The sequence below is a fragment of the Xenopus laevis genome, chromosome 7S (genome assembly GCF_017654675.1).
Source record: "Xenopus laevis strain J_2021 chromosome 7S, Xenopus_laevis_v10.1, whole genome shotgun sequence".
In the NCBI taxonomy this organism is placed as follows: Eukaryota; Metazoa; Chordata; class Amphibia; order Anura; family Pipidae; genus Xenopus; species Xenopus laevis.
Genome location: NC_054384.1, coordinates 34,756,478 through 34,784,136, shown reverse-complemented (window position 1 = coordinate 34,784,136; position 27,659 = coordinate 34,756,478). Strand labels below are relative to the sequence as shown.

Sequence of the window (27,659 nt, the reverse complement as noted above, 5' to 3'; positions counted from 1 at the left end):
ACTCTGAAACTACTAACGTGTTCAGTTTGGCAGGATTTCCAGTGTTCCCCAGTGTCAATAGTTGCACAATTCAGCAGGATGGACAAAATGGTGCATAGCGCATACGGAGAACCTTGGGATGCAGGTACAATAAATTGTGTCTATAAGTGCAACATTTGCATTCATGTTGGCACAACCACAATTGTATATGTCCCTTACAGACTATAGAAATGATCTATTGAACACAAGAAAGAGTGGGGTTTAAGTATTGGATCGGTTGCAAGCACTACATGTCCCAAAGACAAAGGAATGTGTATGCATGTAGTTTCCGATGTTTTATTCACTGCAATGCTCTTGATTATGGCTGTCGAAACTCTCTGTACAATGGTCCTCCTTATCTATAGCCACTGCCCTTTACAGCAAGCATTGCTGGAAACATGCCTTTTAAATAAAGGCTTATTATACTTGAGTGTTGTGAGCATATTGTTTCTACTTTGAGACATACTATTGTGTTTTTTAGAAAAACAGGACTAATTGACAATTAACATGAAGACTAGAAAACACAATTGCCTCAGAATCTAAAGATAAGATCTTTACTCCCCCATACTACCATACTTTATACAAAATGAGCTTTCAAGTATAAGTAAACACTCTTTATTTGAAAATTATGATGACAGTATCCCTTTAAGGTGCCATTACGAACTTTATACTGACCACCTGAAAAGGATAAGTTGCTGCCCTATATCTCAACAAGATCTTAAAGAGCCATTCACAACTACTTGAGGCAAGGGATCTGTTATCAGGAATTCTTGGGATGAAAAAGTTCCGGATAAGAGGTTTTCTGTAGTTTGGAACACTGTAACTAGGGCATTTTGGCTGTCACTGCCTCAGGTAGAGAACAGCAGCAGACATAAAACCCCTCTCTGTCTGTCTGTCACCGCGACCTATGCTGTCGAATGGCAAGCACCATCTTGAATGCACATGAAACAGTGACAGACCTTGTTGACAAAATACTTAAATGCTCATTTTGGCATTAAGGACTGTCTGGTTCCATTGTAGAAAAGCATTTTGGTTTAGGAGATACGTCCTCATTCATATGCAAAGCAGAAAGGATTCTGGGAAGGAAGCCCAGGATCATTCTTAAAATTTCTATGTTTATGGTTAGCACCACTATGTTAAGTGGTGAGAGGAAGAGTGGGCAGTGCAACTGTTACTGTTTCCTATATCATAAAAAAAACTTATTTAATTGATATGGGCTCTAAAGGGAGATGAAAGAGATTGTCCTTCAATTTGTCAGAGGTTTCTGGATAATGGGTTTCCTGATAATGGATTCCATACCTGTAGCAAAGCATTTTTTTGGCTACAGAGCAGTACTGTTAATTATATTGATTACCTAGGAACTAGTTACAAAAGTCCCTTTAATAATTATTAAACTGTGGAGATGGGGAACTCATTTTATTTAACATTATACCCTGGAATTTGTCTGTCATTTTTTCTGATGAAGGTTTGGCACCAAAGTACAATAACTTAAAAAGCGTTATTTAATAATTGTGCACAAATATCATGCAAATACAGCAGCATATTTTTCACAAATATTATAAAAGCAAGTACAAAAATACACAATTGGTCCAATGAAACAAAAACAGTTTTAGGTGTTTTTGTACAAAAATGCATAAAGTTTGGTATTTTTTTTCCATTTATGTGACACTGTATAAAAATAAATATTCTATGTACAAACACACAGGACAATCCCAGGTTAGAAACGATCACTGCAAAAGAAAACAAACCAAGGTTAGTTTAGCAGTTTAACCAGTAGTAGGCAAATGAGAAAGGCCATACCCCACTGTGTCTCATTCATTAACTGCGAGTAAAATTCAATTGGAAAGCAATGCCAATATTACCAGATGTAATACCAGGCAATATCTGCATATGCACATAATTCAGCAATATCATGCTCAGAACAGCCTACAATTTGCATTTTTTCATCCACTTAAATATGCACCACCCTTTGAATTTCCGGCTTACTCAGAGTGCTCTTATTAGCACTTTTGCAAGGTACATTTTGTATAAGTGTAAAACTGTCACCTTTCAGCTTATTTATGGGGGAAAATAATATGTGTTGTTAAGGAAAAAAAAAATTCAGATACCTTATATATACATTGGCGACTATGTTTACGTCCTTTTTGACAGATTAAAGACCTCAACAACTTCTTCGCAAAGTTTGCGACCAAACGACTGTTGTGCATATTCTCAGTGTATGTAACAAATTGTCTCAATCGCAAATCGTTTTTTTGGGACAAAATAATTAATGAAACTCCAGAGCAGATGTTAACAATAACCTTTGCTTAGCGATAATGCACAATATAATATTCGCCAGCAAATTTTGTTTTCATAGCAAGAAGCGCTAAACATTTGCTAAAAACGCCACTTTAAGTAATGCTTGCTATTTTAATTGCATTCCCACATAGATGATAAATCTGACAGCTAAGGAGGGAGTGGGTGATGGTTCTTTTTTATTTCTTGGCTTAAAAGGCAAGTCCTGGGGGCAAATTTACTAAAGGGCAAAGTGGCTAACGCTAGCGAAAATTCACCAGGGTGACGTCATTTCGTTACTTTGCCGATTTACTAACGGGTGCTGGCGTAAATTCGCTAGCAAAGTGGACCTACTCTAGCGCTACTTTGCACCCTTACGCCAGGCGAAGTTGTGCTATGGTGAAGGGACATAACTACGCTAATTCACTAACCAGCGCATTTTACTGAACGTTACCTCTTGCACCAGACTTGCCTTCACCACCTCAGACCAGGCGAAGTGCAATAGAGTAGATAGGGCTTGCTTCAAACTTACCTTCAACTTTGAAGGTAAATTAATTTGCCCCCTGGAGGCACACAGCACAGGGGGACTACAGACGTACATGGCTAAGCAGTGGCTGCTCTGTCAATTAACATCAATTATTTGATATCCTTTAAATACTGCACAAGGCTTTATGCACTAGTCTCAAGTATTCTAGCATGTTTATGTTAATGGTAAACATCAAGCCATCACCCATATAATTATTTTATTTTAGCTTAAGTCACAGCCTGATGTTTAATGGGCTTAAAATATCTAATGACATGGAAGCGCCATCATGGACGTCAGAGAAGGGTAATCAATAATTGATAACTCTATCATGAAAACTATGAAATACTACAAGTATTATCAGTATCCATATTAGCTGCCATTTTTAATAAAATATACACGCTAAATGGGATTACTGATTATCCTATCCGAATAACAGCCTCATTGGTAAATTACCTTGTTCCAGCAGCCCTGTACTGGTAAACCGTCTTCTCCCTATGGGAAAAAAAGATTTCTTATAATACTGCTGCAAATTAGGTATATTATGCACTCAGAAATGCATATATTGCAATGCATTTCTTATTCATATGCACTGCCAATACATTGTGCATACATTTTTGCAATGAAACAGATGATCAATTTGATGGTTTGTGGAAAACATTATTATATCCACTTTTCCTCTAAAACAAATACAGTGGACCTGTCAGAGTTACATTTCATTTGTTTTCCATTTTTGTCTAATGCAATTTATTAATGTCTATTACTTTTATAATGTCCTTTTATAAATGTCTTCCAAAATCAGCATTGTCTGTAACTGCAATTTCACAAACCCCTTCAACAGGTTGTATCACCTGATTCACAATCGCTTTTGTGATATATCTCACTCTATAAAGATGTTGTTCACCATTAAAATAACTTTTAGTACGATGTAGAGAGTGAAATTATGAGACAATATGCAATTGGGTTTTAATTTTTTTTCATTATCTGTGGTTTTTGAGTTATTTACACTTTTTATTCAACTGCTCTACAATTTGCAGTTTGCAGCTTTTTTGGTTGCTAGGGTCCAAATTACCCTAGCAACCATGCCCTTGTTTCAACAAGAGACTGGAATATGAATAAGGGAAGGCCTAAATAGAAAACGAGTAAGAAAATGTAGCAATAACAATAAATATGTAGCCTTACAGAGCATTTGTTTTCATATGGGGTCAATGACCCTCTTTGATAGCTAGAAAGAATCAGAAGAAAAAGGCCAATTATTCAAAAACTATAAAAAATAAATAATGAAGACTAGTTGAGAAGTTGCTTAGAATTAGGCATTCTATAACATATTAAAAGTTAACTTAATTATCAAACACCTCTATAAGCCCCTACTGTTCAAACGACTGTTAACTAGCCCTTAGCCTTCCAATCCTCAGTCACTCTTATATCTCATTATATCTCATTGCCCACCAAGCTATGAATCAGCCAGTTGCTCTGTATTGACCACTCTGCTATTCTTTAGTTAGTTTTACTGCACAGCTCACCCTGCTATACCTCAGTTAGTCATTATTTGCTGCTCATCCACTATACATCAAATAATTACCTTGCTAAGCCTCAGTTAGTAGCCCCTTTAACAACCCACATGCCTATGCCTCATTTAGATAGATCATACTGTTCATTGCAATGTTACACAAAAGCGGCCTTAATAAGCATAAAATCATCTGTATTCACTGTTTTCAGAAAAGCATGTTTTAGGAGCCCTAGTCAAATCCTAGGGCTCCTAAATAGTAAGTGAAGCTTAATTGCAGACCACCTTTAAAAATGCATGCTGCAAGTAAAACATAATCACAGTGCCAGTACCAAAACAGAACAATATATTTAAAGGGTATGACAATCCTAGCCCGTTAAATAGTGTCTGCTGGCAGTATAAGACAAAGTACCATAATAGCAATGAAGTAATATAAGCTGCATGCCTAGTTAATTTTGAAATCTTACAAAACCACAGACCATATTTCTTTAAGAATAAATACATGAAAATTCTAAAGCCAAAAAAAGGAGAGAAAAAAAACATAAAACCAAATAAAATAAATCCAAAATATATGAACTATATTGCATTGGACGTATGCTGTTTAGTGTATGGTGCCCAGAGACATTGATTTGTGTGTTTTAGACAGAAGAAAGATTGACTAAAGTATTGTACAATCCTTTGCCATGACACAATGGGAAGCAGTGGTGGCTAATACTGAGCAGCATGTGCACTGAGAATAGATACAGCGGAGCACTAGTGAATTGATCAGCTACACTGATGCATGATTAATCCACATATTGATCTATTGCTGCTCCTATGAGGATAGTATGAATGCCTGCACTGCTGTGATTCCTAAGGACAGCTGGGGAACACAGTTAGATCATATATTAAAGAACAGCATGTGTCAATGGAATACATGTGTTAAATTTCCCTTTGCTTCTAGATTTTTTTTATTTGTTAAATGATAGTGTCCACGTAAAGTATAACACTAAATGCAACAAAATGCCCTTGTTATAGATAAACCTTTTTATGCAGCAGCACATCTGTCTACAGCTATAAACCCTGAGTTTAGCTGTTACTTTGTGCACAGTAAAATAGGCCAGAATGCAGTACACCCTACACACCCCCTAAGGGGCAAATTCACTAACCAGCGAAAATTCGCCAGCGCTGGCTTTGCGCACAACGCAACACTTCGCCAGGTGTAAATTCGCCTGGACAATGCTAATTCACGAAAATCCGAAGTTGCGCACAGGGTTCCTGCAGCAATGCTGCAGCAAATACATTACACTACACAAGGCCAGGGAACCTTAATAAAATAATATAAAGTTGGAGGGAAGGAGGGTACTCCAAAAAAAAGTTTAAGATCTTTCTCAGTCTATCACCCTTTAAATAGGAAAAAATGCCAGCGTTTTTTGGGACTTAGAAAAATGTTCAACTTTTTTTTGAGGAACTCCTATCTACTCTATTGCACTTCGCCTGGTCTGAGGTGGCGAAGGCAAGTCTGGCAATAGAGGTAACGGTCAGTAAAATCAAAAACTCAGTGAATTTGCGTAGTAACACTCTTTCGCCAGACCGAAAATTAGCCTGGCGTTAGAGTGCGAAGTTGCGCCAGAGTCTATCTCCTTGGCAAAATTACACCAGCTACCGTTAGTAAATCGGCAAAGTGCCGAAATGATGTCAAGCTGGGGAATTTTCGCCAGCGTTAGCCACTTTGCCCTTTAGTAAATTTCTCCATATGTATACATGGCTAAAATTCTTCTCTTTTGTTTTCATTTAAAAGAAATGGCCAATGCGTTTGTGCATTATAATGTAATGGCCTAAATGTACAATTGTGGATAAAATGGTAGGTCAGCTCAAATAATTTTTACCCTTTTTCTCAACCCCCACAAGGCAACCAATTTTCTACAGTCTCACATGAGAACTGGTGGATCAATCAATAGTATAACTATGGGACTGTCAGAATGATACATGTCAATTTTCAATTCACCATTGTTGACTGCGCATTAGGACAGCAGAGATAACATGACCGCATCATTTATTATGGAGTGGGGCTGGTGCACCTGGACCTTGTGGTTATTATCCTTTTTTTAGAAATTCATGCGATTTTGTTCATCTAGTTATTGATCTTTTGCTCAAAGTTGTGTATACAAGCAATGTCCAACTAGTTCTAGGCTCTATTAGTCTAACCAAGTGAAATCTGATAAAATTCAGTAGTGTGCATGAAGCCTAAGTTACCTCCAACATGTGACTCTATAGTGGAGGAAAGTGTTTTGTGAAGTACACAGACCAGGGGCGATCAGCAGCAACCCGATTCTGCCCCCCCCCCACCCCCTTGTGATCCACGCTTGAAACATCAGCGTCGGAGTAAATATTTGTGGTTTTAAAGTTTTCTTTTAGCTTACCTTACTAACAGATTTATAGACAAGCAGGTTTATTTTTTTCCCCTGTTTTAGGGTTTTTGCCAAGGTTATTGTAATCGGCTTTAAAGGAGAAGGAAAGTGTTCTTGCACTTGGGGGTGCCAAATGTCACCCCCAAGTGATTGTATTGACTTACCTGAAACTCTGGGCCGGTGCTCCTATCAGTAGAAAACTGCACCGGCCCAGGGTTATACCAATGAGCACTACGGTCTTCCTCTTTCTTCGGCGCATGCACAGTGGAGAGAAAAGCCGAACTTTAACTAAAAAGTCAGCTATTTCATTCTACTGCACATGCGTCTGCCCCGGGAAGTTTGACGAAAGAATAATCCAGAAGAGGATCGCTCCATGGTGCTCACTGGTATAACCCTGGGCGGGTGCAGTTCTGCTGATAGGAGCATCAGCCCAGGGTTTCAGGTAAGTAAATACAATCACTTGGGGGTGCCTAACATTTGGCACCACCAAATGCAAAAAGACTTTCCTTCTTTTTTAAAAAGGGTAAGTGGGTAAATGTTATGAAGAAAAAAAGGGAAGATGTGCTAACAAAGTAGAATTTGTTAAAGGCTGATTAAAAGAAAAGGAAATACATATAACACCGTTTGACAGGCCCTGAGTTCAGTGGTTACAGGAACTGGGCAGTGAGTTTTATAATACATGCACATTTTGGTTATATTCATATTAAAGTGTGTTTTTTATTTATGTAATTATATATTTCATTATTATTGTAGGTAAAAAATATATATTAACAGTAAATTATGTCATAATTAGTGTCACACAAATTAATTGAACCATATCATTTCTATAGTTTTGTGAAGTTTCATTAGAGTATGATGAAAAATGTTCAGAAAGAAGCACTAACTAGCTAGTTATCCATCCATTCCCATCCCTGGGAATGAAGTGTACACCATTTTCACACCCAGGTATAGTGGGACCATTAATGCAAACAATTTTAACTTAGGTTGAGTGAAGGAACAGAGAAAAAAACTTTGAATTTCGAATGTTTTTTTGGCTACTTCGACCATTGAATGGGCTACTTCAACTTTGAATCAAACGATTCAAACTAAAAATCGCTCGACTATTCGACCATTCGATAGTCTAAGTACTGTCTCTTCTTCCCCCTAGTTTGCCACCTGAAAGCTACCGAAGTCAAGGTTAGCCTGTGGGAAAGGTCCCCATAGGCTATCTATCTTTTTTTGGTTGCACAAAAATCGTTCGATCGATGGATTAAAATCCTTCGATCGTTCAATCGAACGAATAGCGCTAAATCCTTCGACTTCGCCAGTCGAATATATAGGGTTAATTAACCCTCGATATTCAACCTTAAGTAAATTTGCCCCTTTGTCTACATAGACAGTTACTTTTAAATTATCTTTTCTTTAAAATCTTTATTAGGGACATCAGGGATGTCCCTGGTAAGTAAGTTGCAACTCATTGCAGTTCGTCCAGCTGGAGTTTCTTATAGGGTGCACTGTTTTGTTTATAGTAAATTTAGTGACCTGCTCCAGTACATTATATATATATACATGTGGTATCATTAAAGGCTACTATAAATTACTGTGTAATGAAAAAGGTCATAGAAGGCAGATTTTAATGATTTAGTATATTATATATTATAGGAAGGAACAAGTGTAGATTTCCAGAAAGTTTAAGAACCCTTTGTAAGTCTGGGGGTACACACAAAATTAACCCAGTTATGTCCATGGCATGAACATGGTGCATGTTAATGACATCAAGCAAGGACAAACAGTAGAACACAGTACAAAGCATGCAGGAAAAGGGAAATTAAAGTCATACCAATGGGCAAGGGGCATCCAGCCCGTCCAGCCCTGGTAACCCCGGTTCACCTTTGTCGCCTTTTAAACTTCGTTGTCCCTGTTTATAAAATCAACTATTTCGATTATTTCAGGAGATACTATTTACTGTCACTGGAATTTCATGATAGTCCTAGTATGGCAAAACTGCAGGACACCTTCATTTTACATATAGTTTTCATTAGAATAATTTTAACGCTTTGAATTCTATACTTTTATAAGAAATGTTTGAAATTGTGTGTAAGGCAGTATAAGAGCTAAAGATTGGCAAGTAAAAAGAAATGGTGAAAGGATGCTAATGTAGAAAGCAAGATAAAACAGACCAATAGCAACCAGAGGGTATATAGAAGCAGCTAATATTCTAGCTATATTTATGGGTCTATTGTCTTGCAAGTAGAGAATCGCAACAAATGAAAAGAAAATACAATCATAGTCAAAATATAATTGTGTTTTTAATGGATGGTGTCCCACAACTTTGCTAGTCTGACTACCATGTCACCTGATGGTTTTTTTTCCATTGTTGAGGAAGAGAAAACATTCTCAGCTTTAAGAACTCCTGAGGTAACATGGTCACAGATATTGGGAGTAATCTTCGTGGCAAACCCATTAACTCTATGCTTTTCCGTCTGCTGAAGCCCCCTACGGTAAATGAGTCTTGCCAAATATTACTTATTAATGGACAGTTATCACTGTAATAGAATTAAATAATTAAAACAGTTCATCTATTGTTCTTCCCATCCTCAAGTCCTAAATAAAATACATTGTAAAAATCATCAAACATACCAACGGGCAGGGTGCATCTAATCCAGGCGCTCCTTGGTCTCCCTTATCCCCTTTAGGACCCCTAGAGCCTTTCTTCCCCCTTTCCCCCTGCAAATAATAATTCAGTTCAAGAAAAAAGATATAATAATGTGAAGGATCATCCAACTAAATATTATTTAAGAGAGCTATCAAGGAAAACATACTACTTTTAGTCATTCATATATCAGTAACTGTGTAAAGAAAGTGAAATAGAAAAGAAGTATTTATATGTAAAGAAGAGGGGGCATTAGTGTTTCCTGTAAAGTAGAGTTCCCTCCAGTGAGCCAATCAGGAACTAGTAGGGAATAGCAGTGAGGGTGAGCTATATTTTCTTAGATTACGTTCTGGGATTGTTGAAAATGCAATTACAATATATACCAAGTTCAATTCTATTACAGGTGGAGCATAAAATTCTATGCTTTGCCAAACTAAGAAGCTTTTTTACAAAATATGCTCATGAAATGGCAAATCATTTTGTAACAAATAAAAATAATACCAGTTGCCATAAGGTAAACCAAAAAGCCTCCATTCTAAATGCACAGGATGTTCCTTCAACATATAGCACTCTTATTTTTAGATTACAGGTAGAAGTAAATACCCTTATATGTTCAGGAGGAGGACAAATAAAACCTGTAGGATTCTGGGGTATCTGACCCTCATCTATAATAAACCATTGAAGAAAATTAGTTTCTGTGGGCCCCAAGGGTCAGAAATAAGGACTATTTAGAACATGGAGTGACCTACTACTATCACAGAGGTGAAGCCATGTTTATTTTGGTTAACCCCTAGCTAAAATCCTAAGGATGGATCTCTAAGAGGTGAAAATATGTGAAACTATTTCATGGTCCCTATAATTTGTCCATAAATCTTCACCTGTAACAGAACTGAAACTATTTTCTATGTTGTCACATAAAATTTTTATGTTTGCTTTTCCGAAGAAAGTACAGTATTATAATATAAGTGTAATGTAATGTGAAGTAAATGTAAACAATTATTAAATACTTGGAGTAATTAGAACATCCAACCAACTGGGAGACATTGAGTTATATTAATGTATATTAATTATCAACATTTTGAAATGTGTATTTATCAAAGGATGATCGTTCACTTTCACCCATTGATAAATACTCTTTTAAAAATCCCATAGCAATGGAGTGTGGCTGGATTTCACACTGTGGCGATCTTTAACTTCACTCTTTGATAAATATACCCCAATGCATCAATTATTAGGAAATATTGCATTGAGTATTTTAAGGTAATTAATAAAATAACATTGTATATAACATGTTAGCATTATACAGGTATAGCATGACAACACAACTTTTAAGTGAAATTTCTATATATTAATCATTTAAAAATAACATGTATATACAACATGGATATATGGAAGTCTTACTGGCCATGGCCTATATAATGCATATAATATTTTTATAAGAAATCAAATCATATTTGCTTTTATGGGTAAGAAAGACACTTAATTATAAAATTTGTGTTAGCATGATGGGATTTTATTAATTGTTTTGAGAGACAATTTTATATAGTGTCTGGTTGAAGGTTAGACAGTAAAACTTTTATTAGAAAATTTAATCAAATGTAGGTTTGCAAAAGAAATGAATTGGAGAAGGTGGAAAGCAAGGGAGTAAAACCAAGGATAAGATGTTTCAACAATGGATAATCCAGGAGAAAAACTGGAAGAAGGAGGAAAGACCTGGGAAAAAGGCACAAGTTAAGGATAGAATAAAGGGACAAAGGTGGACCTGTAGAAAGCAAAAACCAAACACACACAAAATATATGTGACAAGGAGGAAATGGAGTAAGATTGTATTGCACAAGTTACATATGAGCATGATTCAGTTAGTGATCTCTGCCTCTTGACCACACTGGCACAGCAAACCACATTGTTTCACATAACGCCCTCTCAGGAAGGCAAACTTAGGGCTCGATTAAATTGCACAACTTTTCTCATCTGGATCTAATCCAATGATGATAAGTGGTATAAATGATTTAACAAGTCACTGCCTTGGAATGAATGAAAATTGATTTTGAAGCATTTCATTTGTCATATTTCATGTTTTCTCCATGAGAGCAGTTGCTAGAAAGATAGCAACAGTAGATTTCCCTAGTCTGAAAAAGAAAATATTTCCATTTTTAGAACTCAGCGTACACCTTAAAATGGCTGAGTCCCAGAACCTTTTCCTGTTGCCCCAATAGTTATCCCATTCCCTAATACAGATATGGGACCTGCTATCCAGAATGCTATGGGCCTAAGACTCTACGGACAAAGGAATTTTTTCATAATTGGACTATCATACCTTAAATCTACTAAAAATCATTTAAATATTAAATAAACCCAATAGGATTGTTTTATCTCCAATAAGGATTAATTATATCTTGGGATAAAGTACAAGGTACCATTTCAATATTACAGAGAAAAGGGAATTTATTTTTAAAAAAATGTGAAATATTTTATTATAATGGAGGCAAAGGAAGCTGGCCTTCTTGTAAAGCAGAGCTTTTTGAATAAAGAGTTTCTTCATAACATTTACTTGAATAACAAGTTAAGAAATTCACTTAGGGCCAAATTCACTAAAGGGCGAATTTTTACCAGCGAACGATCCAACAAACTTCACACCACTTTGCCAGATGAAAATTCGCTATCGTTACGTTAATTCAGTAAAATGCGAAGTTGCGTCTGGGCACCAAAACACTGGTGAAGTTTCACTAGCGTTAATTCGTCAGCGCAATCATTTCTAGGGATGCACCCAATCCAGGATTCGGTTCGGGATTCGGCCAGGATTCGGCCTTTTTCAGCAGGATTCGGCCAAATCCTTCTGCCTGGCCGAACCGAATCCGAACCCTAATTTGCATATGCAAATTAGGGGCGGGAGGGAAATCACGTGACTTTTTGTCAGAAAACGAGGAAGTAAAAAATGTTTTCCCCTTCCCACCCCTAATTTGCATATGCAAATTAGGGTTCGGATTCGGTTCGGTATTAGGCCGAATCTTTCACAAAGGATTCGGGGGTTCGGCCGAATCCAAAATAGTGGATTCGGTGCATCCCTAATCATTTCATAACGATCTTTCACAACGTTAATTTCTGCCTAGCAAAACTTTGTTAGTACTCTTATGCTTAGGTCAATAGGGGTTGTACATATAGGTCGTATGGACGTGGATGTCTTTATTAGAGATGTTGGTGCAAATGCTTGAAGTGGCCACCTTTTATTACAAATGTCCAAGGAACCATAATAAATACAAAAGAGATCCTCTAATGCCCTAGACATGAACCCACCTTAAAACAAATATGGTATGCCCCTCAAATGGTTGGGAAAAAAATGTCAACACAAAACTCTTTAATAGTTAGGACTTTTGAAGGCAATCCCGCTTTAAAAAATGAAAAAACGTTTACAACTTTTATGACTTTCTGGCATACATGATATGATGTCGCTGACATAAGATTGAGGAGGATGTAGCTTCATCTTATCAGTTCTCAAGGTCTATGGTGGCGAAGGAAACTCTAGTGAAAGAGGTAACGTTCTGTAAAATTCGCACTTAAGTGAATTTGCAAAGTAACGATCGTTCGCTTGAACAAAAATTCACCTGGCGATAGGGAATGAAACTGCTCTAGCATCTCTTTCGCTAGCGAATTGTCGTCTATGTTTGTTAGTAAATTGGCGATGTCCCTGTGGATGAGATTTCTAGTGAATTTTCGATAGCGACAGGCACTTCGCCCTTTAGTAAATCTGCAATGGTACATATTTTTTGGGGCCATGGACTTTCCTCTGATTTTTTTTTCCAGTGAATACAGTTCAACCCATGGGGATCCCACTTGCTTTTACTGAGCTAAGCAGAGTATCATCTTATTGCAGCAACTCTATATGGGACTCAATATGGTCATTGTCGGAAGCTTACATAAGCATATAATAATAGAACAATGTTTTTTTTTGTTTTGCATTAAAGCATATTGTATTTGCTGCAGCTAGAACATTTCCCATAGACCCTCACAGCAACAACACCTTCCACAGGCATTTGCTATTTGGACACTCTTTCCTTTTTGTTTAAATGGAAGAAAAAATGAAGACACCAAAGGCAGTTACTAAAACATGCAAAAGCTCAGCCTAAAAGCTATTTGCTAATGCCAAGACAAAAACTATTTTATTTTAATAAGACTGCAAGGGTCAATTTGTTTCCATCTGGAGTCCATGGATAACATAAATAATGATAGATGTACAGAATAGCCATTGACTATATGTTTAATATCCATAGGAAAATAGCCACTGCTTTTACATTTGGGTATATATCTTATATTTAGTAGATGGGTATGGGATCTTCTGATTCCCTGGATCAAGAAGGACATAGAGCTCAACTGAAATATGCAAATTTGGTTAATTGTTTTCTATACAAAGATATTAGTAAGAAAATAAAAGTTAACATCTTATAGGTGGAATGATTAGAAATGAAAGTTTTACAAATCTAGATTTGTAATGAGTTAAACATGCGCTGGATTGGTTTACACTTCCCTTTTATAGTAAAACAACACAAGTGTGCACAACAGTAAAATGAGGAAAGAGCAAACCACACACAAGCTAGTTGCATTCACACAAACACACAATTCCACCCCATTCAAGAACAGTCTGTCCCAGAGAACAATCCCAAACTCTCTAGCTATTGAGCGGCTATAGTTTAACAACAGCTAAAGAGTGACAGATTGCTTCCCCCTATTCCATTACAATACTGATGAAGATGTTGTTCAATAAGCCAAGTGCACGAGTGTATTTATAAGAGAAAATTTAGTTGTTGTGAAATGTTGTAAACTTTCATGACTGAAGAGTAGAAAAGTAAGGGAATTTTTGGAAAGATGGCAAGAATATATAAGTGTATAGACTGCAGACACAAGTACTGTAAATAAATATTAATCATTATAGCACTGCAAAATATGTTGGCACTCTAAAAAATACATTTTAATATTAATCATTCCACCTAATCACACAAGGGTTAGTAGGAAAGATTTAGTTGTAAAGCTTTTATTCTTACCCGACTTCCCTTCTCACCAGGTGGTCCATGTAAACCCTGAAAAACATATTTACTATATAAACAGTAAAGTAAAATGAAAAAACAAAATATTATGACTCTGCAGAATACCATGCCAACTCACCAGCTTAATGGTGCCACCTTGTGGAAAGTACTGAAAGCTAATTTCTGGCCAGCATGGAAAGATTTTTTTTCTTTTTGTCCCACTAGATATTTAAGGATGGTGCACTAAAACTGTAAGGCTGTGTAACCAGTGTTTACTGGGCCCCACAGCAATCATCGTAGCCCCATTCCCCCCATTCTTTTGGGAATAAGATATTTTGGATAAACATACAGTATGTTGCAGGGTCTGCTTTCCAAACTGTGGGGCTGGCTCAACTGGGGGTCATGGGGCAGTGTAAGGGGGCCAAAGCCTGAAAGTCAATTAGTATGAAATTTGGAGTGAAATAGGGTGCAAAGCTGGGGGGAGAGGCACCAGACTGGACCGCCCGTGCTATATAGGGCACCTGGTCGGCCTGACCTGGCACTGATCTGTACCCTAGTCAAGTGTTAAAGGCCTGACCAAAGTACTGCTCTACAGTTACATATCTGAGTATGTTTCTACATTTTTCATACCTTTACCCTGCTCAGTAAATCATAAAGACAGAAATACTCATTTTATTACTACCCTTAAAATCTACCCTGAACTTTATATAATCAGAGGGCCACTGCAAATACCTTGAGTCTCTAGTTCATTGTTGTCCAACTGGAGGCCCTTTTGCTGAAATTGGTCCTCCATAGATATTGGATAACAATCATTTTAATGTAAGCCAGGCATCGAACATGCTGTATACAAAATATACCAGTCCACAACATGTAAAACAACACTATTCAAACTAATATATTTAAACACCATTAGGATGCTAAAAGTCTTATATAGTTAAGGGGATACTGTCATGGGAAAAAAGTGCTGCACCAGCAGACTTCTGCACTGAAATCCGTTTTTTCAAAAGAGCAAACAGATTTTTTTTTTAAATTTAATTTTTAAATCTGACATGGGGCTAGACATATTGTCAGTTTCCCAGGTGCCCCCAGTCATGTGACTTGTGTTCAGATAAACTTCAGTCACTCTTTAATGCTGCACAGCTAGTTGGAGTGATATCACCCCCTCCCTTCCCCTCCAGCAACCCATCAGCAGAACAATGGGAAGCTAACCCGATAACAGCAGTTATCGGGTTACCGATGCACTCAATAGTATAAATCCATGCACTCAATAGTATAAATCCATGTTCCACTGCAACACCTTCAGTTACATTGAGTAGAAGAAACAATAGCCTGTCTTAAAGCAGTTCCATCACGAAATGCTGGCTCTTTCTAAAAGCACTTCACCAGGCAAAATAACCTGAGATGGCTGCCTACACAACAATATTACACAACAATATTACAACTAAATATAATTGTTAGGTGAGGAATGAAATTTTACATGATAGAGTAAATTATCTGCAGTTTTATTTAGAAATAAAAACTACACCATAAATACATTTTATTAAAGAAAACCCATGTGAATGAATATCACATGAAAAAAGTAGATAAAAAAAGAAATGTGTGAATGAAATGAAAATTTCTATTATATATGGCTGCAGTTGTGTGTGGACCTCTGTGGGGTCTGAGGTCTGGTATAAGGTCCTTTTAGGAAAGATGCAATGAGTTTAATATATAACCATTTCTCATTTCACATTTAGGAAACCATAATTAAGCCTCTCATAAAAAGTCATCATTTGACCTTAGAGATCCAAGATATGGCCTATTCTATGATTTATCTTTCGAAGCAAAGGTGCACCATGTGATGAAATAGGTTTCTTGCTGTGGTCATGGTTTCTGCTTTCACTTATTCAAATGTAAATATTCAGTACATTTTTATATGCTGCATTATACATGCATTATACATCTAGAAAAGGAAACTACAAGAATTTACAAATACCCTTCAGACCATAGCTTTGTTTTTGTGCTCTCTTTGCGTTCAGTGAATTAATTTGTAACAAGAAGTGGCAAGTTGATTAATATCTTAAAGATGAGATTCAAACAAATAAAGGAAAAATATTTTGTTGATTATTAATACCTACTGTTCATATTTGAGACATCCCCCCTGTTAAACCTGAAAATCCACTAAACAATTCACTTACAGGAAGCCCTGATGGTCCAATTGGCCCCGTAACTCCAGGATCTCCTTTATTACCCTACAAAAACAAAACATTACAGGTCTGCACTTATTATAATGATTAGGTATAACACAGAGAAACTCAAGATTCTATCTGGAGCTGCATTCATTACACTGAGTCTTTTAGAATACTTTGGCAGTTTATCTTCCCGATATGGGGTCCTGAGACAGGCCTCCCTGACGGATAAAAATTGATTAGTATAAATTGGGCAGGTTTGATTTTCCCTCTGGGTTGAAGACCACATCAGCTAGTTAATGTGGTCCTCGTTGGTTAGCACCGATTCCCATAATTGGAATTCAATTGTTTGGTCCTAGGGTCAGTCATTCAGATTAGCTCAATATCGCCCACCTTTGGTGGTGGAAACATCTGTTTATTTGGCAACCTCACCAAGCAAGTGGATCTTATAGTGTATAGCCTTAAAGGGGTTGTTCACTTTTGAGTTAACTTTTAGTATGATGTAGAGAGTGATATTCTGAGACAATTGGTTTTCATTTATATTTTTTAGGTTTTTATTATATGATTGCTAGGGTCCAAACTACCCTAGCAACCATGCATTGATTTGAATAAGAGACTGGGATATTAATAGGAGAGGCCCTGAATAGAAAGATGAGTAATAAAAAGTAGCAATAGCAAAAAATGTGTAGCCTTACAGAGCATTTGTTGTTAGATGGGGTCAGTGACCCCCATATGAAAGCTGGAAAGAATCAGAAGAAAAATGTTAAATAATTCAAAAACTATAAAAAAAATTTTATGAAGACCAATTGAAAAGCTGCTTATAATTGGCCATTCTATAACATACTAAATGTTTACTTAAAGGTGAACCACCCCTTTAAGTAACAAGTTATTCATACTTTTCAAATACAACAGTTAAACTTCAACCAGCTAGATTATAACATGATTATAACATGTTTATTTTAAAATTAGCAGAGGCACATGATTTGTGCACCATTGTGGTATCTCTGTGTCCACTCCACAGTGACCTCATATCTTTTCATCTGTGGTTTTCAAATTGTGTGGCTGACCACCTAAGGAGACCAAGTTAGACAGCCTGTGAGATTTTCCTGTTAGCTCATCAAGACATTCTTGGTAACCCAGCCTGAAGGTTGACTAGTGTGAGATCTTGAATCGGTGGCGAATGAACCCCAGAAGTCAATAACTACTCTTCTACATACACTCCAGAGAGCAGGGATCCTTCCAATTCCTGATAAGGGGGTGGTGGGAAGTGATACCATGTGTTTTTTCAAAACTAGGGATGCACCAAATCCACTATTTTGAATTCGGCTGAACCCCCGAATCCTTAGTGAAAGATTTGGCCGAATACCAAACCGCATCATAATTTGCATATGCAAATTAGGGGTGGGAAGAGGAAAAATGTTTTATTTCCCTCCGTATCCTGCTGAAAAAGGCCGAATCCTGGCCGAATCCCGATACAAATCCTGGATTCGGTGCATCCCTAGTTTTGACCTGTTTTGTAAGACTACAAATAAAAGAATCAATTTCACATGGACATAAGTTGTTTGGACTGTTAAAGTCTCAGAAACCTATAGCAATGTCTTGCATTTACAACAAATACTTACCCTCTCCCCTTTTGGTCCGGCTGGTCCTGGAACACCGGTTGGTCCAGGGATCCCCTAGTTTATAATTGAGAAAAAAATCTCAAAAAATAGTTTTCTTATCAAGCTTTTGAAAACTGAGAAACAAGCAAGTTGAAGAGCAGTCCAGTTTTGCAGACAGTCACGTTATATTTGGCCAGTTATAGTTTTTCAGCTTTGAGTCTAAACAAATTTGCAAAACGTAATTACTTGTATTTTATTATGTGCTTAAAATACAGAACATTAATATCAATTAAATGATCATACTCAGTCCAGAAAATCTGCTTCTGAAACTGTCCTGCTGTCTACTCAAAGCTGAAAAGGGTAGCATACTAAAGAAACTTTGGTTTAGTTGTGTATTTAAGCAACGTAATCAGTACAAATTAAATCTTGATAAAAAAAAAAAAGAAGAAGAAATTGCATCATTTCAAGATGGTAGCATAGCATGCATTTTGGAAATTTCCATGCTGCAGAAATGGATGCATTCATAGCCATAAACATGGTGGGGCACATTCATCCTTGATTTTAATGGTTCCCCTCAATCTAGAAGTTCAATAGGTAACCTTGTTTTATTGTACACATAATTCATATGGTTTAGAGGCTGTGACAGTAGTTATTAACTCCAGTTCGTAGAGATACTGTAGTTCACTGTTTTACAGATGTGCTCCTATTAAGGATATATAAATGCATATGCTTTATGTCTTAATTATTTTTGAGTTATTAACCATTTCTCCCAGAGTCTTGTCAGGCGCTTGAGTCTCTCTGTTTTCATGGGGGCTGACTAAAATAACATTCATGCAAGAAACATGGCTGCCTGTGAAGGACTGACTAGGCACATGAAGCTAACAGTATTATGCCATCTATGCTCATACACTTTCACCTTATTAGGTGATGAGCGCTCCAGGCCTGAAGTATGGGAAAATAACTATTCACTAATAACTTAAAACAAAAACATTAAAAAAAAATCTTCTAGTATACTGACAGTTCGAAATGGTATTATATAGTGCAAGGCTAAGAGATTTTTAGGTCGAAGTTGGGATTCAAAAATAAAATAACACTAACCAAAATACTACTGTAAATACCTTTTTATAGCGCTTGTAGTGCTTTAGAAGGGTAGACCCTTAATTAAAATGATCTACAATTATTTCAGATTAAATAATATACATTTTGGACTAGGCTGAATTAATTAAGAAAGTAATCATAACATAAATCACTTTAATAAAGCATGTTCATCCTTTGGCACTATGGCTAATCTTAAACTACATGGACAGGGTGGACACTGAATACTTCCTGATTGCTAATTATTGATATGATGATTTTTGGCCATGGTTTATACGGTTTATTATGGACACACTTACACGCTGTAAATACTGTTAAGAAGCTGACAAATAAGTTATACTGACACTTATATCGCTCCATCTCTAAATACTGTAAAAAAAAGCTGTCATACGAGTATTCTCAGTACAATATTTACTGTAGATAGATAAGCTATAAACTCATCAGAAAATGTTTTTCTAGTTAAACACTTTTTAACTAACCTTAACTTTAAATTATTTTAACCATTAAAAGAAATCGTTGGAACCATGATTAAACAGCGTAGATGATACCTCGTATATTACTTTATAAGTATATTTATTTATTTAATATAAATATAATTTGTCATTAAATGAGAAGGAAATGTGCTCTTTACTTGGGGGTGCCTAAACGTTAGGCACCCCAAGTGATTGTATATACTTACCTCACACCCTGGGACCGTGCTCGGCGGAAAGCCAAACTTTAACAAAGAAGCTGCCTGTTTCGTTCTTCTGCGTCTGCCCCGGGAAATTTGAAGAAATCGCTCTGTGGTGCTTACTGGAAGAACCCCTGATAGGAGCACCGGCCCAGGGTGTGAGGTAAGTATATATAATCACTTGGGCTGCCTAACGTTTGACACCCCCAATTAAATACCCTTCTACTTTAAAAAGGGGACATGTAAACTATTTTTTAGAGAATTCACTTTAGATGTTTTGCCAAACAGATTTTCTGCTGCTGAAATCTGATATCTAAGAACTAGTTATACATAATTTAATATGACAACCCTAGCAAGCTGGTACACACTGGCATACATTGCATTTTGCAGATTGACATCTGTTAGACGCACAGAACTAGAAATAATGATATGCTGTGACTTCATTTCCCAATGCCAATAGATTTAGCAAGAAACTAAAATTGATTGCTTATAGAAGAAGCTAATATTCAAAGATTTTTTTGGGGGGGGAGGAGAAACAGGCTAAAATAGAGAGCAGACAGGACAAAACAAGGTAAGAGGAAAAAGGTTTCTTGGGTTAATGGAGATAGAACTCACCCGTGGGCCATGTTTGCCGTCTAAACCTGATGCACCCTGCACAGCAGGGTAGAGTTTGAATAGACATGGAATAGGGAGGAAAATGGAGGGAGGAGAACAGTGAGGGGGAGACGTGAGTGAAGCATTGACTAAAGACATACAACACACAAAATTCCCCAACAAACATGGTTTAAATTGACAATGCAAGGTTACTGACAGACATTGTAATCATGGCATACTGACACACAAATAGTCTGATATATAAAGCCTTATAATCACAAACACATAACACAAATAAAGCATTGCAGTTTTTATGTTCTGATTTGATGATATTCAATACTAAGGGGCAGATTCACTAAGGGTCAAATTTCGAAGTAAAAAATACTTTCGAAATTCGACCCTCGAATTGAAATCCTTCGACTTCGAATATCGAAGTCGAAGGATTTAGCGCTAATCCTTCGATCGAACGATCGAAGGATTTTTCATCCGATCGAAACGATTAAACCCTTCGAATCGAACGATTCGAAGGATTTTAATCCAACGATCGAACGAAAATCCTTCGATCAAAAAAAGGTTAGCAAGCCTATGGGGACCTTCCCCATAGGCTAACATTGACTTCGGTAGCTTTTAGCTGCCGAAGTAGGGGGTCGAAGTTTTTTTTAAAGGGCAAGTACTTCGACTATCGAATGGTCGAATAGTCGAACGATTTTTAGTTCGAATCGTTCGATTTCGTTCGATTTCGATCGAATTCGAACGAATTTAACCAATTCGATGGTCGAAGTACCCAAAAAATACTTCGAAATTCGAAGTATTTTTCATTCGAATCCTTCACTCGAGCTTAGTGAATCTGCCCCTAAAAGTCAACATGATTCAACTGCATATGTGATCCTTTTTAAACCAATCAGCATAAATAAATATAGGCATATTTAGTTAATAGAAACTGCCTTTTCTATCAAAACAGGTATGACTGACTATACGGAGGACCAACCAAAGTGGCTACACATATGGATGGGCAAAGTGTACTGTCCTAATTCAACCAGAAAGGATTGAGGAGTCATACCCACTAGCATGTTTTCAACAGTGAGTGTGTGTCTCTATATACAGTAGCCATATCTTGAAGATGCAAAAGGCTATGGCACACAGCATAATTCCAGGAGATCAACTATAAGATACTAAATATAAAGGGCTTGCATTGTAAATATTTTGTTCTCTGTCTTATAAGGGTAATCCACTCTGATTCAGGAGCACTGATGGGCATAGCTGTGGACTGGGTGGATACTGGATCAATTTTGCATTTTCGAAATGAAATCTGTGTGCACACTGACATGTGGATGCTATGTCTGTCAGTGCTCCTGCAACAATGACGTATTGAGCAGATACGTTTTTTCTGTGATCTGTATTTTTAGGACACAGGAGAAAACTCTGTGTATGCCACTGCCTTTTGGGTCATATCCACATGTGGTTTCACCAGAATCCAATGCGTATTGTGTTCTTAAATGCAGCAACTATATCTTAAAGGTACACATGGTGCAATTCCAGGTAGTTTGCACCCCAAGAGCAATTACTAATTCCCTGAGCAGGTGATAAAATGCTCTGAATCATCCTTATTTGTTTTATACTGATATACAGGCTTTAAATGACAGACTGCAAAAGGCACAGAATAAATTATAGCTGCAGTACTCCTATGTGTAGCCATCAGCACCTCTGTAGTCAGAATAATTACCTGTGGTCCTGTAGCTGTTATTGAAGAGTTTGTATATAACCTGTCATAACATTTTTGACCTTTTACATTTATATTCAATTATCGAGTGCTTATGTGACATGCAAGTCCCTGAAGTCTTGCTTGTCACTAAGGATGGCAAAGGAAAGATACAGGGTTTCTCTTATTTTCCATTAGTGAGTAAAATATGACAGGCTAGGTAGTGTAAATGCAGAACCTTTCTTTAAGTGGGAGCAGCTTTAAAGTTTTCATGTGCACAGGAATTCTCCATATACATCTGTAGATCAGCATCTCTAGCTGCACAGTTGTACAGTTCTATAGATTGTCAAGGAGAATACTTGCTCAGTAACAAAAGGAGCGTTTGAAATCACAGACAGTTTTGTTTACATATTGAACATTAATAATGCATGGAAAATGGGTATATTTATTTTTGCTTTAAGCTGTATGAAAGGAACCATATAAGATAAACATATAAGCTAAACATAGAGGGAATATGTTTCATTGGAGGCCTAGCACTCTACTATCTGGGGACCACGTGGAAATGTGCAATACAGAACAGATGGGATAATCATCTAGAAGTGAAAATACATGGGATTACAGCTTCCTCAATGATTTTCAGTGTTAATAGTGAGGCTGTGAGAAGAGATGGGACTAAACTACTCTGCCACTACTGTGGCATAATATAGATCAGGGGTAGGCAACCCGCAGCTCCGGAGCCTCATGCAGCTCTTCAGCCTGCTTGCTGTGGCTCAGTCTTGCGGCTTTGCCTTTCCTGTCTATACACCCTCACACCTGCAGGCGGCTTCTTGAGTGTGCAAAGCTTACCGCGGTTGCACACTCAGGAAGCCGCCAGCAGTTGTGAGGGCTGTATAGACGTCTCAGGAGTGACAGGCAAGACCGAGCGGCAGCAAGATGATTCATCATGGTCCTTATTGCGGTCACACACTCAAGACAAGAGAAGGAAGATCAGCATGGAGCTTCAGAAACAGAAGTCACAGATGAGAACACTAGCATTTAATAGGGCTATTCAGTGTTTAATTTATTTCAAAGTAGGCCTACACATACACTGCACTTCTGTTTGTTGTATTCTGTTGTTGTAACAGTTAAAATTAAAAAAATGTTGCGGCTCCAAACTATTTTTCTTTAGTGGAAGAGGGGGCAAAATGGCTCTTTTGATTGTAAAGGTTGCTGGCCCCTGATATAGATGATCGCACCAGTCATGGGACAGTGAGGCAGTCAAGACAGCCACCCCCCCGTAGATTAACATTTTGGGGGTTATTTATTAAAATCAAATTGTTAGTTTAGAAGTCAATGGCAGATGTCCCGAAGATACACTGATTATCAGTTTCCAAAAAAGTTGAGGTATCCTGTGTCAAATCCAAAAAAGTCATGGTATTTAGGTGTCAAATACAAAAAAAGTTAGTGTATGTGGGTGTCAAATCCAAAAAAGTCACAATATTCAGTTTTTTCCTAAACAAGAATTTTTTGGCAAAATATATTTATAAATAAGGGGAAAAAATCTGTGCGGATTTGGTTGGAAACGTTTTCAGAAAATTCTGAGAAATTTTCGGATTTTGATACGTAACCCCCTTCAACTGTGTTTGTACCAGCATAATTGCCATTTTCAGCAGTAGCGTAAGTAGAGGGGGAGGGTCCTGGTGCGTGACGCGCAGCCTGGCCCGGCCCCCTCCGTACGGCCGCATTATATGTGGCGCACGGGCTGCCGGGGGGGCCCTGAGGGGGGTGTGGGCCCAGGCCCACTCACACCCCCTGCTCCCCCAGTAGTTCCACCACTGATTTTCAGACAGCTATTGTCTGAAAAGTTCTGCCATGAGTGCTTAAAAGGCAATGTCATTGTTAGTCTATTCGGGTCTGTTTTTGGCCTACTTAAAAACACAACACCTTAATGTACCCAATACAGATCAGTGTGATATTTCCTTAATGTTGGCCATAGATGTTATTACACAATCCAGTAGTATACCTCTGCCTTGCCATTTACCATGACTTGGGATCCCACCCACAGCCCCCAAGTGATCAGTCCCCTCCATTTCTAGGCCAAATTAGTGTTTAGTACCAAACTCATCCTATCTGACAATTAAACAAGGTGCTTACAAGGATAGCTGCTACCTTTGTGTATGATCTACTTTAGAGAACAACTATCCAAATACAGCTTATTCCATATTCTGCAACTGTTAGTGATTTGTAGCTATTTGTTATGTAACTACATGATATGATATCCATAATTAAACTGCAGCTTTTTGCTCTTTTCACCTCCTGATCTGTACACCTTTTTGTTGTACAAGTAAGTATGCATGTTTTTATGTACGCAGAACTGTACCTTCTAACAATACATAAACAGATGTGTGAATTTCTGGCCCTAACATTGAAAAGCCAGTGTATCTTGCCATACAAATTAACTTTGCGAGAGAACATTTAAAGCAGTCATATATATATTAATGTCCCTGGCAAGGGACCTAGGCAGGTTGTGCTATCAGATAAATAAATGCTTCTAGTTTCTCAGGGTACTTTTACAGGTAATCACAGTGTTCTACTGCCTTTCCCAGTGATTGAGCTGTTTTTAAGCAGCCTCTTTTTTCTTTTGACCTTCAACCTTTTGCTCAACAACAGCAAACATATTCCCACCCATGGAGCTGTTTAGCAAATGATTTGATGAGTGAGTCCATTATATGGAGTGGAAACACAATACTCCCTGTCTAGGTCCTAATTGGCAAAATATATTTACCTACATTTTATAATTCTAAATGAAAACAAATGGGGTGATTTCAGAACTGGCCCCAAGCTCAATTGACGTCAGACCCAGTCTGGTGATTTGCATTGGCTTTCAACTTCATAAGCCAAATAACCAATGCTAAAACTGTTGACAAGCAGTGATTCAATAGCATATGGCAAACAAACAGTATATGACAGTAAGAGAAAAATCTGGATTTATGGGTTAGACCAGCTGTGCCAACACAGAACTAAACTCATACTAATTATTATTAATAATCATTATGTGTGAAAACAAACATTTTCTATTGCTATTAATGACACCCTTTACCCTAACTGTTTCAACAAAGAACCCATTAATGTCCCTTTGGGTTTCAGTTTGCTCAAAGCTGGCTGAACATGCCAAGGTTTGGTCGGGCAGTTTGGACAATATAGACCATACTGCCTGACTATCTGGGCTTGTATAGCTAGTCTAGTGGCCACTAGGACTAACAGTCCTACAATCCTGATAGATAAAGGATTGTCGGTCTTGACCTCTTCTTTACTTCCTGCTATACCTATGATTTGGGCAGTCCATCTGAACAAACAGAACAATGGAAATATAAACATGTGAGGTTCTGAATGGACATATACCACATGAGACAGCCGGTGTATGTCCACCGTTAGATGCCAAAGTCCTAAGCCTTGATTGCAAGAACCTTGTTATTATAATCCAATTACAAGAAGCCAGAGATGTACTGCCTGATGATCAAGGGGTGAAAAGTTACTGAGACTATTGCCAGTAAATATGGAACTATTCAGGTATAAATTAGCAGGAACAACAACCTAAATTTGAGGGGCACCCACAACAACAATTTTTTTAGGAAAAGCTCCCTAGCAAGATCAAGAGAGCTCCCCGTAAAGGCAGCCATACTGGGGTACAGCCAGCCATACTGGGGCACATGCATTTGCTTAATGGGTAAGTGCCCCAACTCTCTCCTTCTTGAGCATAATAGGGAACTCAGTGACCATTACTACTAAAAAAGTATGTGCATAACAATGGGGCACTCATTCATTCATGTGCATGCATGTGCCCCAACATGACCGTCCGGGGGGGTATGGGATCTGTTATCTGGAAACCAGTTATCCAGAACACTTTAGATTACAGAAAGGAAATCTCCCATAGACTCCATTTATCCAAATAATCCAAATTGTTAATAATGATTTCCATTTTATCTGTAAAACAGTACCTTGTACTTGATCCAAACTAAGAATCAGCCTATTGAGTTTATTTAATTTTTATATGATTCTCTAGTAGACTTAGGGGCCGATTCACTAAATTCGAGTGAAGGATTCGAAGTAAAAAAACTTCGAATTTCGAAGTATTTTTTGGGCTACTGCGACCATCGAATGGGCTACTTCGACCTTCGACTACGACTACGACTTCGAATCGAAGGATTCGAAGTAAAAATCGTTCGACTATTCGACCATTCGATAGTCGAAGTACTGTCTCTTTAAAAAAAACTTCGACCCCCTAGTTCGGCAGATAAAAGCTACCAAAGTCAATGTTAGCCTATGGGGAAGGTCCCCATAGGCTTGCCTAAGTTTTTTTGATCGAAGGATATTCCTTCGATCATTGGATTTAAATCCTTCGAATCCTTCGAATCGTACGATCGCAGAATTTGCGCTAAATCCTAGTCGAATATCGAGGGTTAATTAACCCTCGATATTCGACCCATAGTGAATCAGCCCCCAGGTGTGCTTTGTGTTAAATTTATGCACTTAGCCTAGGAATAATGAATAAGCCCTAGTATTGTCTATTATTCTAGTGTTTCCTGTACTCATAATGCAATGTATCATGTAATTGCCAAGCTTGTGAGTGAATGGACCTTTTTGTTCCACCATGCACAATACAAAGAAAGTGGCCTCCAATGCCCAGGGTATAGAAGCATTACTTACTGGCAAACCCATTGGGCCTTTGTCTCCCTGGCTGCCTTTTTCCCCTGATGTACCCGTTTCTCCCTGAAAAAACAGATATACAGAAATTATTATACATTTTTATGAGATTCACATCTTTAAATTTCCTTAAATGGACATAATAACCAGATATCAGCTTTAATATTAGCTATTAGTAAAGTTCAGCAATACACAGGCCAGAAGCTATTAGGCCGGGCATGTGGGTATTCAGACAGCACTGATCTACTCCTGCTGCCAAGATGAATGCAGTAAAGAACTACTGCAACTACTGAGTCTGCAGATGATCTCCCAAAAGTGTAGATGGAAGACAATTCTAGAGCATCATTTTAATTCAAACAGATCCAGCTGATATCTTAAAGTATTAATAACAGATACTGTGGACACAAATATTTGCATAGTTAGTAAATTGCATGCAAATTGGTGAAAGTTGTGCCTGTGAGGAATGGGGTGGCAAATAGTCAGGACCTGGACATCTAATCACCCATTCAATTAAACACGTACAGGCTCATCATGAAAAGTGAGCACTGTACTTAATGCCAGTTCAAGGCAAGCCACATCCATTTTTTTGTAGGGTTTTGCAACGCCTTTTTGCAAATCAACCCAAATATATTATATTACTGTATAATATGTCTTGTGTCCATTAGAGACTTCAGACTTTGTAGCATGAAGATCTGACTGAATTGCAAATTGACTCAGTTTTAAAGAAGAATTAATATTAATTAATGAAGTGGGCTAGAAATGCTGTACATTCTGTACATTATATTTT

At 37.5% G+C, this 27,659-nt stretch overlaps 1 protein-coding gene and 1 long non-coding RNA gene across 6 annotated transcripts in view; both read right to left on the bottom strand.

Annotated features, from left to right (window-relative positions):
- Positions 1 to 617: 617 nt before the first annotated feature.
- On the bottom strand, positions 618 to 10,394 carry LOC108697510. Its single transcript, XR_001932441.2, has 3 exons — positions 9,332 to 10,394; positions 3,272 to 3,310; positions 618 to 1,748 (listed from the first exon to the last, which is right to left on the bottom strand). It is a non-coding gene; the product is annotated as an uncharacterized LOC108697510 (long non-coding RNA).
- Positions 10,395 to 13,098: 2,704 nt separating this feature from the next.
- LOC108697509 (collagen alpha-1(XIII) chain-like) overlaps positions 13,099 to 27,659 on the bottom strand; it is a 201,843-nt gene continuing 187,282 nt past the window's right edge. For all 5 annotated transcript variants that reach the window (XM_041571115.1, XM_041571116.1, XM_041571117.1 and 2 more), the window contains 4 exons: positions 26,876 to 26,938; positions 18,153 to 18,206; positions 16,540 to 16,593; positions 13,099 to 14,416 (listed from right to left, as the gene is read on the bottom strand). In XM_041571115.1, the coding sequence (XP_041427049.1) occupies positions 14,342 to 14,416; positions 16,540 to 16,593; positions 18,153 to 18,206; positions 26,876 to 26,938 (246 nt within the window). In that variant the 3' untranslated portion in view covers positions 13,099 to 14,341. The remainder of the gene's footprint in view (positions 14,417 to 16,539; positions 16,594 to 18,152; positions 18,207 to 26,875; positions 26,939 to 27,659) is intronic.